General features: G+C 41.4%; 1 protein-coding gene across 1 annotated transcript; it reads left to right on the top strand.

Moving 5' to 3' along the window:
* The first annotated feature begins 2,136 nt into the window (after window positions 1-2,136).
* acsbg1 (acyl-CoA synthetase bubblegum family member 1) lies at window positions 2,137-12,893 on the top strand. The gene is given in 16 exon segments (XM_077211074.1): window positions 2,137-5,018; window positions 5,793-6,540; window positions 7,290-7,354; window positions 7,482-7,681; window positions 7,683-7,754; window positions 7,896-7,984; window positions 9,649-9,769; window positions 9,860-9,940; window positions 10,023-10,172; window positions 10,261-10,437; window positions 11,040-11,218; window positions 11,317-11,550; window positions 11,643-11,860; window positions 11,974-12,113; window positions 12,196-12,442; window positions 12,584-12,893. Coding segments are annotated over 15 exon segments (2,112 nt in total). The 5' UTR covers window positions 2,137-5,018; window positions 5,793-6,478; the 3' UTR covers window positions 12,661-12,893.
* The last annotated feature ends 14 nt before the right edge of the window (window positions 12,894-12,907 follow it).

The following is a 12,907-nucleotide window of genomic DNA, read 5'->3' as shown; positions in this document are numbered from 1 at the left end:
ATAATTATAATTCTCGTAATCTGAGGTGTTTAACAAACTGTGAAACTCGGGATTTGGTGAATTTATTTGTATTCTCTTTTATTTGGAATATGTATTTTATGTTACTATGCATATTATGTATGCTGTAAAGATTGTTTACATATTTTCTGCATGTTAATGTGATTTATTTAGAAATGTCAAGTGATATATTCTGCTTAGCCATGGATGAATATTAATTTTCACCTTCTCAAAATGTCAAGGTAATACATGTTGTCATAAAAAGTTGAGCTAGATGTTTAAAGATTGAAAAGTTACTAAGAAATACTATTGAATGTTAATGACACTGTTTTGGTAAAACAGGTCAGGTTTATTGCTTGAGTTGGAAATTTTTCTCATGGATTTGAGATGGCGAGCCACCCATACCATTGAATGCTGATATCTGAGCCTGGGAAGAGACCTTTTGGCTGTATACGAGGACCTTTTCGTTGCACTATAGACATCACCCTTTTACAAGTGGGAAGACATTCTTTTCCACTTTGAACTGGTAGGATTGAACTGATTTCACTCACCCACTGGACTTTATTAAAGGACTTTTCTGGATAATATTCAGAAGACAATTCATAAAAAGAGTTCTAATAAGGGTATTGTTACTTGAATATTATTGAATGTGACTCAGATGTGAATTTTGGATTTTTTTTTTTTTTTTTTGTTTTTTGTTTTTGTTTGTTGTTTTAATTATTTCATGTGATCTAAGTTTAAATTGAAATTGAATTGTGGTTACATGATATTGTACATTTTGTTTGAGAAATGATTTGGTTTGTCAAAACAGTATAGAAGGTTTAACACTAAAACTAAATAGAATGAAACCCTAAACTAAATTAAAGATTAGTAAATCTTAGGAGCTTTCCAAATTAAGGATCAATCAAATAAGAACTGTGCTATAATCTATATCTGAACATAGATAATGTAAATAATATAGATTAAATTGTAAAAGAAAAAAGGGAAATACAATTAAAGAGAATAAGACACGAAAACGACTCGGTTACTAACGTAACCTCGGTTCCCTGAGAGGAGGGAACGAGTATTGCGTAAGTAGCTTATGCTATGGGGAAAACTCCTTTTCTCGAGAATATTGAAGTCTTTATGTAAAACGCATTGCAGCTGCACAGCCGACAGCAATGAGCGAAGGAGCTCGGTCATTGGCTGTGCTGCGGCAACTTGCTCGAACCAATGACGGGGCGACTCTGAATGCGCGACCAGTGAGCGCGCCTCGCGCCTCGCGCCCGCGCGCGTCAGAGCCCACCAAGATGGGCGTGGCCAAGAGCTATATATTGGGCGCCCCGTCATGAGAGTTCTTTAGATTTAATCTCCTTCAGCGAACACCTTCTTCGCTGGATCCTCCGGATTTTTTAAAGCCTTCGACGCCGTGGAAAAGCATACCAGCGGGATTGCTACGAGGACGTCGGCATCTTCAGCCGCCTTCGAACGCCATCCTACTGAGCCATCCGGCGCGCTTTACGCAAGTATTTACATCTGTTCGCCCCGCGACATTTGTAAAAGAGCAAATTTCTGAGGCGTTGTTTCAAATGCCTTCCTGCGCGTCGTGCAGAGACCTTCTTCCAGACGGGGATCGTCACATCATCTGCGCTCGCTGCCTGGGCCGGGACCACGCAGAAGCTGCTTTGACCAAGGGCGGATGCCCGGGATGTGACGACCTGGGTCTCTCCGCACTGCGGGCTCGCTTCGCCGCTTTCGCCGCGAGCGAGCCCATCGCAGACACCCCTCTGTTTGAGCTGCGTGTTAAGAAAAAGCGCCGCTCACAGAGGCTTCCTGAACCTGAGCTCAGTGACATCACGCCGAGCCAGTCTCCGCGTGCTTCACCGCCGCTCTTGTCTTCCCCACCGCCGGTTAAGTTCACTCAGCCGGACCCACATCCCTCTAGCAGAGCGGTGGGCCTTGTGACTTTCGGCGCGTCCGAGGACAACAGGGGAGTAGATGACTCTTTGTCCATCGGCGCTGCATCTGACGACTGGCCGGGCTCCACTTTCGACCCCGCCCCGTCGACGCTAACTAACACGAGTGGGGGCTCCTCTATGGATACAGAGATTGTCCGCATCCTGGTATCAGTCAGGTGTAAACCTGGGGACTTCCTTCGAGTGTGAAGGTGGTTATCACGGACGCCTCCACCTCGGGATGGGGAGTGCGGCTCGAGGGCAGACCGTTCTTTGGCCAGTGGTCAGAATGGGAGAAGCTTCTACAGATAAACTGTCTGGAAATGATGGCAGTCGACAACGCGCTGAGGTGTTTTTGTCCCCAGATAAAAAAAATCACCACGTCTTGGTCTGCTCGGACAACATGTCAGTGGTGCCCTATATAAATTGCCAGGGAGGCGTCAGGTCCCGAAACCTTTACAGGCTGACGGAACGCCTCCTGGTCTGGGCTCAGCACAATCTGCGCTCATTGAGAACAGCATATGTGCCTGGTCACCTGAATTTGGGACCAGACAGACTGTCCAAAAACAATGTTCCAGCAGGAGAATGGTCTCTGCACCCGCAAACGGTCCTTCTGTTGTGGGAGACATTCGGCAGAGCGCAGGTAGACCTGTATGCGTCCCAAGAAAATGCTCACTGTCCGAAGTTTTTCTCCAAGAGCAGGGATGTGCTGGCCCACGTCTGGCCCCGCTGCCCACTCTATGCCTTTCCTCCCGTCTCGCTCCTGCCTCAGATATTGGAACGACTCAGGGAAAACGGATGCTCAGTGCTACTTGTGGCTCCGCTCTGGAAAAACCAGGCTTGGTTCCCAGTTCTGATGCAGCTGACAAGCACTGCCCCATGGCCAATACCGATGAGGAAAGACCTCCTCTCTCAGGCCAAGGGCTCGATTTGGCATCCTCGCCCAGAGCTGTGGTCCTTACATGCATGGGCCATAAACGGGTACCCGTTAACCTCCCGGAGGGAGTGTTAAACATGATCACGCAGGCTAGAGCCCCGTCTACTAGACGACTCTATTCCTGAAAATGGTCTGTGTTTTCTGGCCGGTGCAAAGCTCAATGCTTTTCACCCCTAGATTGTGGGGTTACGGAAGTTGTCTCCTTCCTTCAAGAGCTACTGGATAAGGGCAGAACCCCATCCACGCTCAAGGTTTATGTGGCGGCCATAGCAGCGTTTACTAAACTAGCGAATGGCCAGTCACTGGGGAAGAACGATCTGGTCATCCGCTTCCTTAAGGGAGCTAAGAGGCTGAATCCTCCCAGACCCCCTTCCCCCCATGTGGGAACTTTCTACGGTTTTGGAAGCCATGAAAGGTGCCCCGTTCGAGCCAATCCATTTATCAAACATGAAACATTTGTCGTTCAAGACAGTGTTTCTTATTGCTCTTGCTTCAGTGAAGTGCATAGGGGATTTACAAGCGCTCTCAGTAAGCGCGACGTGTATGGAATTTGGGCCAAATGACTCGAAAGTCATACTCAAACCAAGACACGGATACGTGCCTAAATCCCTCAACACACTGTTCAGGGCTCAGTTTATTTCCCTGTCTGCCCTGCCGGTTTACAACGAGGAAAAGGACGCAAGCTTCCTTTGCCCAGTCAGGGCATTAAGAGATTATGTGTCTCGCTCGTCTGTTTTCAAACAGACTGAGCAGCTCTTCGTTTCGTTCAGCGGACGTCCTAAGGGACTAGCCGCTTCAAAACCGAGCCTATCCAGATGGATAGTTGATGCCATAGCGCTGGCCTACACTTCTAAAGGCTTGCAGTGTCCTTTGGGTGTCAGAGCGCACTCCACAAGAGGTATGGCCTCGTTGTGGGCTTGGTCTAACGGGATTACCTTGCAGGATATCTGTATGGCGGCAGGCTGGGCCTCCCCGTCTACATTTATAAGGTTTTATAACCTAGAGGTTCCCGCCTTACAGGCTAAACTACTTTCGGTCTAAAGATCAGTACTGTCTGCCCCGTTGCTTCGGCTCAGAATACTGAAACCGCTTGAGCACCGCTCGCTGATCGATAAAATAACTCCATGGGCAATGAGTAAGACCCATACTGTTACCCAGTTCAGGCCGAACATTTTCACCCTGACTGTGTGGAACACTGTTGATGTGATTAGCTCCCTTAGGATGCTACTTATAGGGAATGACGCTTCTAGCCTCTCTTCTCAGACTCTCTGTGAGTCCCTGGTGTTTATGCACTATATGAGCCCCGGGCACCTGCCATTGGGACTTTGGTGTTGGATCCCAGCACGTACGGTGTTTTACACTGTGTTCCCCTAGCGTAAGATATTACGCAGTACGAGAGAACCTCTCGTAAGAGAACGTACTCGGTTACTAACGTAACCTCGGTTCTCTCTAGAAGAGGGAACGAGTACTGCGTATCTTTGCCGTGTCTGCAACACGCTCTGGTTTGTTTCGGCGATGAAAAACCAGATTATATCAGCCCATTGAGCTGTATTTATAGGCCCAGGCCACGGCCATCTCGGCGTGACGTAGTGTGCGCGAAGCGTCCCCCATTGGATCTGACGTCACCAAGGGCCTCTCTCGATAGGCTGCTGCAGTTGCCACATGACAGCCAATAGGCAAACGATGCGTCTTGCCTATGTATGCATGCTGCCGCAACGCGTTTTACATTAATTCAAAATTAAGGATAATTTTTGGCTTCAGAGAGAACCGAGGTTACGTTAGAAACCGAGTACGTTTTGCTTAAGAAAAAAATCCTCATTTAAAAGTATGAAATCAAAGCAAAGAAAAACTAAGTAGTTTGGCTTAATCTTATTATTATTTCTTGTTATTTCTTAGAATATAATGGTAATAATTGTTAGAATAATTATTTATTTTAATAAAATTTTAACAACTGCATGCATAAAACAAACATAAAATGGGAAATTATATTATAGCAAAAACCTCTGAAGATCATCGTGCAAGTCTAATTTTTAACCTTTTTATGACAAGACAACATTAGTTCAGGTTTAAAAATGTCATGTGGTACAACTTACTTAAAATACCATTACTTTGAAGAATATCATTTAAAACTTAAAAAAAAAGATTAAAGGGTTAGTTCACCCAAAAATGAAAATTAAGTCATTAATTACTCACCCCCATGCTGTACCAACCCCGTAAGACCTTCGTTCATCTTCGGAACACAAATGAAGATATTTTTGATTAAATCTGAGAGGTGGATCACTGCTACATAGGCTGCCAGAGGGAATGAAACTTGACGGCCCAGAAAGTCATTAAAGAAAATGTTTAAATATTCCATGTGCCTACAGTGGCTCAACTATAAGTTTATCAAGCGACGAGAATACTTTTTTCCCGAAAAAAAACAAACATAATAACGACTTTATTCGACTATTCCTTTTCTTCATTGTGGGCCTGAGACGAGAGTTCAAGAGATTTCCACGACGCATCCGCGAGAACTGAGAAGAGGACGTTCTTCTTCTAATACTTCTTGTTCAGTTCTCGCGCATGCGTCGTGGAAATCTCTTGAACTCTCGTCTCAGGCCCACAAGGAATGAAAAGGAATAGTCGAATAAAGTCGTTATTATGTTTTATTTTTCCGGGAAAAAAGTAGTCTCGTCGCTTGATAAACTTATAGTTGAGCCACTGTAGGCACATGGAATATTTAAACATTTTCTTTAATGACTTTCTGGGCCGTCAAGTTTCATTCCCTCTGGCAGCCTATGTAGCAGTGATCCACCTCTCAGATTTAATCAAAAATATCTTCATTTGTGTTCCGAAGATGAACGAAGGTCTTACGGGGTTGGTACAGCATGGGGGTGAGTAATTAATGACTTTATTTTCATTTTTGGGTGAACTAACCCTTTAAGATGTGTACATTAACACAAGGGGTAAATAAAATAAATATCATTACTCTTTCCTTGATGGTAACACATGCCATTTTATAGACATTATTTAATAGAAATGTTTCTTGAAAATTGTTTTTCAAAATCACATTAACATGAATAAAAGATTACATTTCTATCTTGACTAGATTTTTGATCGATTTATCCTTTTCTTATCATGGAAATATTGGTGTTAGGCTATTAGAAATTCACAGAAATGAAAAATATGACTCTTTCTCTCTTTACCTAGAGCCAAGGTGATGAAACTAAAATAAAAATGTAAATACAAAAATGTAATCAATATCACATTTGTAATAGTAAATTAATTTTGATTAAGATATCTTAGAATAACTTAATATCAACTCAGTTGAGAAGGCTGTTTTATTAAAATTCAATGGACTGTAAGACATTTGCAAATAAAAGCCCCCAAAACCCATTAATATGCATTAAGTGTTTTCACCTAAGGACATTTCACACTGAACATGACTTTTGCCAACTTTCAAAGAACTTCAAAACATTTCCTAGAAACTCAACATACTCAGTGCATGAGCACCTAGCTTAAGTTTTTCACTTGGAGAATTGTGACACTGCCTCATGGAGCTATTCATTTTGTCTTCATTATGCCAAGAAGGGAGAGATTTTGAGTAGTTCATCCCAGTCCTTTAGTCAGCATGAGCATCAGCACTCAAACACACCAGCAAACTGATCCCGTCAGTAACCAGCTTGGAAACAGGTATGTGAATGGATGTAATAAGATCTGTTGAATTACCTAGCACTGCGATGGCTTCATCCTGTTGAATTTCCATCTTACTGATTTATATTTGATTCATTTTACTTGAATCAAAATAAATCAAATATCAATGTATTTGTCCCTTGTTTACGTTTTTTTTTTAAAGAAGCAAAATTGGAGTACTCCTTTAACAATTAGACACTTTTAGTTTCTTTAGAATTTGTGTGAAGTTATCTTCAGCTGCAGTTGCCATAGGTAAGAATAACATGCGAAATGTCTTGTTTAAAAAGAGTTTGGCAGAACACTACTTGGAAAGATCTCTTGGTGTTTGTGCTTTTCCCCAAACACTCTAAATCAAAAAGCGCAGCGGAAATGTAATCAGCTCAGCTGTTAGTTCTAGCACTCGTTTACAAAGAGCATCAAGCCGGTCATTTTGCAGGGATGCCAGTTTTAAAGCAACCTAATGTGCCCTCTTACTTGTGGCTGTTACGTCAAGAACTGAAGTGAAGAAGAAAACAGAAGTTTCTATGACTGATGGGAACTAGTTTCTCACACATTTTGTGAGTTCCCATATGCCAACAAAGCTGCAGGGGCTTTAGGACTTAGTAACAGAAACCCATCATTGTGGGGGCTTACAATGCTGTTGAGCAGTTGCACCATGTGATTCATGGCTACGGCAGCAAGAGCTGGGTCTGTCCGCTGGGAGAGCCAGAGTCCACTGCTATCTAAAAGGCCAGTACTCTGCATTTCAGCTCAGACTGTTCACCTTTAGGGCCCATGACAAACCTTTTGGAGCAGGATGTTGGCGAAGGATTGTGTAAGTAGAGTAACTCTTATTTTCTTTATGATATTCAGAGTTTGGATATCAGGATTATGTTCTGACCATTCAATCATATCATCAGATTTTAGGTCATTGAACTGTGTTTATCTCCTATTCAATGCAGCAGAGAAAAAGAGCGTTGAGGATGTTCTGGCAGGTGCGGAATTGGCCCCAGCCCAATCCCTATGGACTACAGAAGCCAGTGGATCAGTTCAGCTGAGAATAGATGAACTTTGCCCAGAACAGCCCATCACTGTATATCAGATGTTTACCAACTCAGTTCAGAAGTATGGGAAGCTGACAGCTTTGGCAACCAAAAGAGTAAAACGAATGGGAAAGAGTGACCTTTTTGGAATATTATCACCTCAGTCAAATGGCCGCCAAAAGCTTTCTAAAGGTGATCTTGGAAAGTTTTTTAAACACTAGCCTAATTTCATGTTTATTTTACAAAGTTTATTTGCACAGCTCATTCTCATAAGTCATATGCATGGAATTTACAGATTAGATATAATACAGTGATATTTGAAAATTCTCCTAGCTTGGTCTGGAGCGGTTCCACAGTGTGGCCATCCTGGGATTTAACTCTGCAGAGTGGTTTATCGCTGCTGTTGGAACTGTGTTTGCAGGGTGAGAAATATTTTGGTGTTGCTAAACCCAAATTGTACTGCCCAAACACTTTAACTGTATGTTTATATGTCCATAATCAAGGTACAGCTGGTTTTTGCATAGTCAAACTACAGTGTTAATTTCTCTGTCCAAGTATACATGACACAATGCTTAAATCAAACATTTAAATAATTAAATGCACGCTGTGCATCGCCCTTTTTTCTTTTGTGTCATGGGCACAATTCAAAGGCCAACTGTTTCACGATTATACAATTGTATACAAGCCAAGCTACAATTTCATTATCTAGGTCTGTTAGTCCAAATTCACAAAAACCAGCTAACTAAAGGGTTTACATGGCATTTTAAAAAGTTATGATTTAGAAATTTAGTTTTTGGCTGCATCTGAAAGCTAAAAAATGCTGCCTTAGGAGGATGTATTCCAAGGTAAGCAGGCATTAAGGCGCGTCCGAATCCAATGTTAGTTAGCTTCACTTCCTGTCTCTTGAGATGCCTTTATCTGATCGAATTTTGAAGGCAGCATTGATGTATCCTTCACTGCCTATGATATCCCACCATCCTGTGCATTACATTCTGGGTCGTTTCAAACCCGTAAGACTTTCATTCATCTTCAGAACATAAATAAAGATATTTTAAATGGAATCTGAGAGATTTCTGTCCCTCCATTGACAGTCTACACAACTACCACTTTGGACAGTTTAAAAAGTTCATAAAGAGATCGTAAAACTAATTCATATGAATTTATGGGTTTAGTCCAAATTTTCAGAAGAGACACGATCGCTTTAAATTCATCAACACACTCATCAGTTAGGGTAAACGGACGCTCAAGCATGCTTGCTTCCGTGCGAGAACCAATGAGGTTCATTCTCATGTTTGAGCTTCCATAAGATCCAATGAGGTTTTTTCTTGTGCGTCAAGCATGCAAGGTTGAGGCCTAAATGCTAGGCTAAATTCAATCTGTTCATCATATAAAGCGATCATATCTCTTCAGAAAATTTGGACTAAACAGCTCAATTCATATGGATTATTTTTACGATCTCTTTATGAACTCTTTAGGAAAGATACGAGTAAATGATGAAAGAATTTTCATTTTTGGGTGAACTAACCCTTTAAGCTAAAAAATAAAGATGAAGCCTGAAAGTTGCGGTTGGTGGTTAGATGTGTAAATGCGTTTTAGACCAATCTTTTTCACTTTTGATGTCATTTCTAGCGAGAAATCAGTATTGTAGTAATTAAATATTCACTTAGCCAAAGCTCTCTTTATTTTGTTGTGGATCATTAAAGCGTTATGCTGCCTCTGAAGTCGGTCCGAAATCAGTTACGTGAGGTACCTTTGTGCGCTAATGCTGCCTGCAAAGTTATTGCCTGATAGGGTAGCAAGGAAATAAGTCAACTGCCTAAGCTTTCGGATGCAGCATATAGTCTGACTGATATCTAAAAGTGCATGTAAATGTACTTCATGTGAAACATGGAACAAGATAACCCAGGATTATTAAAAATGACCCTGGGTTGTCTTAGCAATATTAAGCATGAAAAGCCCATTTACACATTGGCCAAGCTCTTACAGGGGCCTATAAATATCAAATGCAAACTGAAACAAACTAAATAAATAGCAATATTAGGGCTAGAATCCCAGCCATCACATCTATAATTTTGGTTTATGCTAGGGGCATAATGGCAGGGATCTATACCACAAACTCACCGGATGCCTGCCTCTATGTCGCTAATGACTCAAGAGCCAATGTCATTGTTGTGGAAAATCAAAAGCAGCTGGATAAGATTTTACAGGTAAAATTTAATGTTTTTTAATATTTTCTCAACCTGGACCTTCTCATAATCCGTGAAAAAACTGATTAATACTCCTGTTGTTATTGTTAGGTAAGGGATAAGCTGCCACACTTAAAAGCTATAGTACAGTATTCTGGATCTTTAAAGGAGAAGATGCCAAATCTCTATTCGGTGAGTGTTGGATAAACAGAGACCTGCCTGAGTTGACATTTTTTTAACTAAAAACTTACGGTGATTGCTTGTCTTTGGACAGTGGGAAGAGTTCATGGGACTAGGACTGGAAATCTCTGATCAAGAACTAGCAGAAGTCATCAGTAACCAAAAAGCCAATCAGTGCTGCGTACTTATTTACACATCTGGAACAACCGGATCACCGAAAGGAGTGATGTTAAGCCATGACAACGTAAGCAGCTATGAAAAAAATAACATTCACAATATAGTGGTAATGTTGTGTTGTAGATTATTGACAATTTTTAATTCTGGACTGATAGATCACATGGACAGCCCATCATGTAAGCAGGGCTGGAGATATGCAGTCAGCTGAAATCAGGCAAGAGTCTTTGGTCAGCTACCTTCCTCTCAGCCATATTGCTGCACAAATCTACGATCTCTGGACAGGGATCCAGTGGGGGGAGCAGGTTTTCTTTGCTCAGCCAGATGCTCTAAAGGTAATTGCTCAAAAACAGTACTCTTGATTAGCTTTTTGTGGTGTCCAGTACTGCTCCTGGAGGGCCACCTTCCTGCAGAGTTTAGATCCAGCACGCCAACCCTGAAGTTTCTTTTAATTTTGCTCACTCTACTGGAAGGTGGTACTTTTGCTTTAGATCCTGTAACTGGTGTTGTCATCAAATATCAGTGTTGTAATTTAGACCAGCTCATTCGAGTCCGGGCCAAGACCTGAGTAGGTTGAATCCAGGGGCCAGTTGCATAAACTACTTATACTAGTTTTGAAAGTTAGTCATCTAATTTTTTTCTTTAAGACTGGTAAAAAGGTAGTTCGGTCTAATTTGAATCAGAAAAGTAAGACTGATTACCTCTTGACCAATTTCTAGTTGGACAAATGAGTTCTTAAGACAGTCTTAACATAGTGGCTAAGTTTATGGAACGGTCCCCAGGTCAAGACAGACACCTGAAGAGGGTTGAGTCCAAGTGAAGGCTGAGTCCGTCATGAAAATATGGTCTAGGACTTGAGACTGAACTACAGCCACACCGTCAAATAAAGGATTAAAGTCTATTCTACATTGCTCATTTGTTTTATCTTCCATTTAAGGGGAGTTTGGTAGACACCCTTCGAGAGGTAAACCCCACGGCCCACATGGGCGTTCCTCGTGTTTGGGAGAAAATTATGGAAAAGATCAAAGAAGGCATATCACGGTGTGGATACATGAAAAGGAAACTGGTGACATGGGCCATGTCTGTTAGTCTGGAGGCTAATTAAAGGCTTACCAAGTACACAAATAATTTTAAAATACTGTATATCATTGTCTGTATGTTACATTCATGTTATTTGAACCTTTATGTTTAAATGATCATTGTCTTCAAATCAGGGATGAGGAGAAGTCATTCCTCTTCACTCTTGCTGACAGCTTGGTCTTACAAAAGCTTCGTGCCGAGCTGGGCTTCTCCAGTTGTGTGAAATTCTTTTCGGGAGCTGCGCCTATTGGAAGCAAAACCCTTCAGTTCTTCCTCAGGCTCAACATTCGACTGTATGAAGCTTATGGGATGAGTGAAAGCTCAGGACCCCACTTTATGTCTGGACCGGAAGTGTTCCGCTTTTTAAGGCAAGCCCTCTTACCTCAATTTACATGTTGAATAATTTTAACTTGAAGGTCAATAATCAAGTTCACTGTGTAACATTTCCTTGAACTCCTAGCTGTGGTAAGGTGGTTCCAGGCTGCAGATACAAACTAGTAAACATAGATGCTGACGGAATTGGAGAATTGTGTTTTTGGGGCAGGAATGTCTTCATGGGCTTCCTCAACGTAGAGCATAAAACAAAGGAGGCTTTGGATGAAGATGGATGGCTCCACTCTGGAGACTTGGGAAAGGTAGATTAAGATGGCTTTCTTTACATTACTGGAAGAATAAAAGGTAAAGGATGCTATTTTTAACCCTACACATTTTTTTACTAGCTTTGATGTTACAGTAGATTTGGATTTGGATTAGCTTTAAAGGGCATTTCCATTCAATCTCTTTCCTTTCAGAGCTCATTATCACTGCCGGAGGAGAAAACGTTCCCCCACTTCCCATAGAGGATGCAGTGAAGCAGGAGTTGCCAATCATCAGTAATACTATGCTAATCGGAGACAAAAGGAAATTTCTGTCCATGCTGCTAACGCTAAAGGTAAACTATGCTTTAAGAAAAGTTCTGGCTTCAACAACTCTTAAATCATTTAGGTTATTATGTTCTTCCTTTCCTTGGATAGTGCACAATCAATCCAGAGACCACAGAGCCTACAGACATTCTTAGCTTGGAGGCTGTGGAATACTGTCAGCAACTTGGTAGCCGAGTGACAAAAGTGTCAGACATCATTGGAGGAAAAGACAAGCTAGTGTACCAGTCCATTGAAGAGGGTATTGCACAGGTCAATTCAAAAGCAACCTCAAACGCACAATGCATACAAAAGTGGACCATATTAGGAGAAGATTTCTCAATTGTTGGAGGAGAACTAGGTGAGTGCCGAAATACCTCCATATAGATGTCTATTGCTTGTTTTTATAAACTGGGTGGAGGAATGTATTTGGATCTTAACTTGTTTTGAACCTGCACGACTGTTCATTCCAAAAGATAATAGAATATACATTTTGTTTCAGGCCCTACAATGAAACTACGTCGCCCAGTGGTGTTGCAGAAGTATCATAATGAAATACAGAGTTTTTACAGAGAATAGAAGACCTCCAGACTGGCTGTATCTCTACCAACGATACTGTTGCTTTTTGCCAAGACAGATTGCAGAAACAGGTTTTTTTATTTATTTAACAACATAATTTACTATTTTTTTAATTACTATTTTTAAACACACTGTTAATTGTCTTACAGTGTTAGTTTGATGTTATATGATGTTTAATATTTCTGTATGTTTTGATGAGATCTTAAAAATAAAACTTGCTTGCTTTGTGGATATACTGTATATGGCA

The sequence above is a fragment of the Siphateles boraxobius genome, unplaced genomic scaffold, assembly GCF_051911475.1.
Source record: "Siphateles boraxobius isolate OS27281-9 unplaced genomic scaffold, OSU_SipBor_1 65, whole genome shotgun sequence".
Classification (NCBI taxonomy): Eukaryota; Metazoa; Chordata; class Actinopteri; order Cypriniformes; family Leuciscidae; genus Siphateles; species Siphateles boraxobius.
Note: the sequence above shows the minus strand (reverse complement) of the source record. Positions and strands in the feature narration are given on the sequence as shown.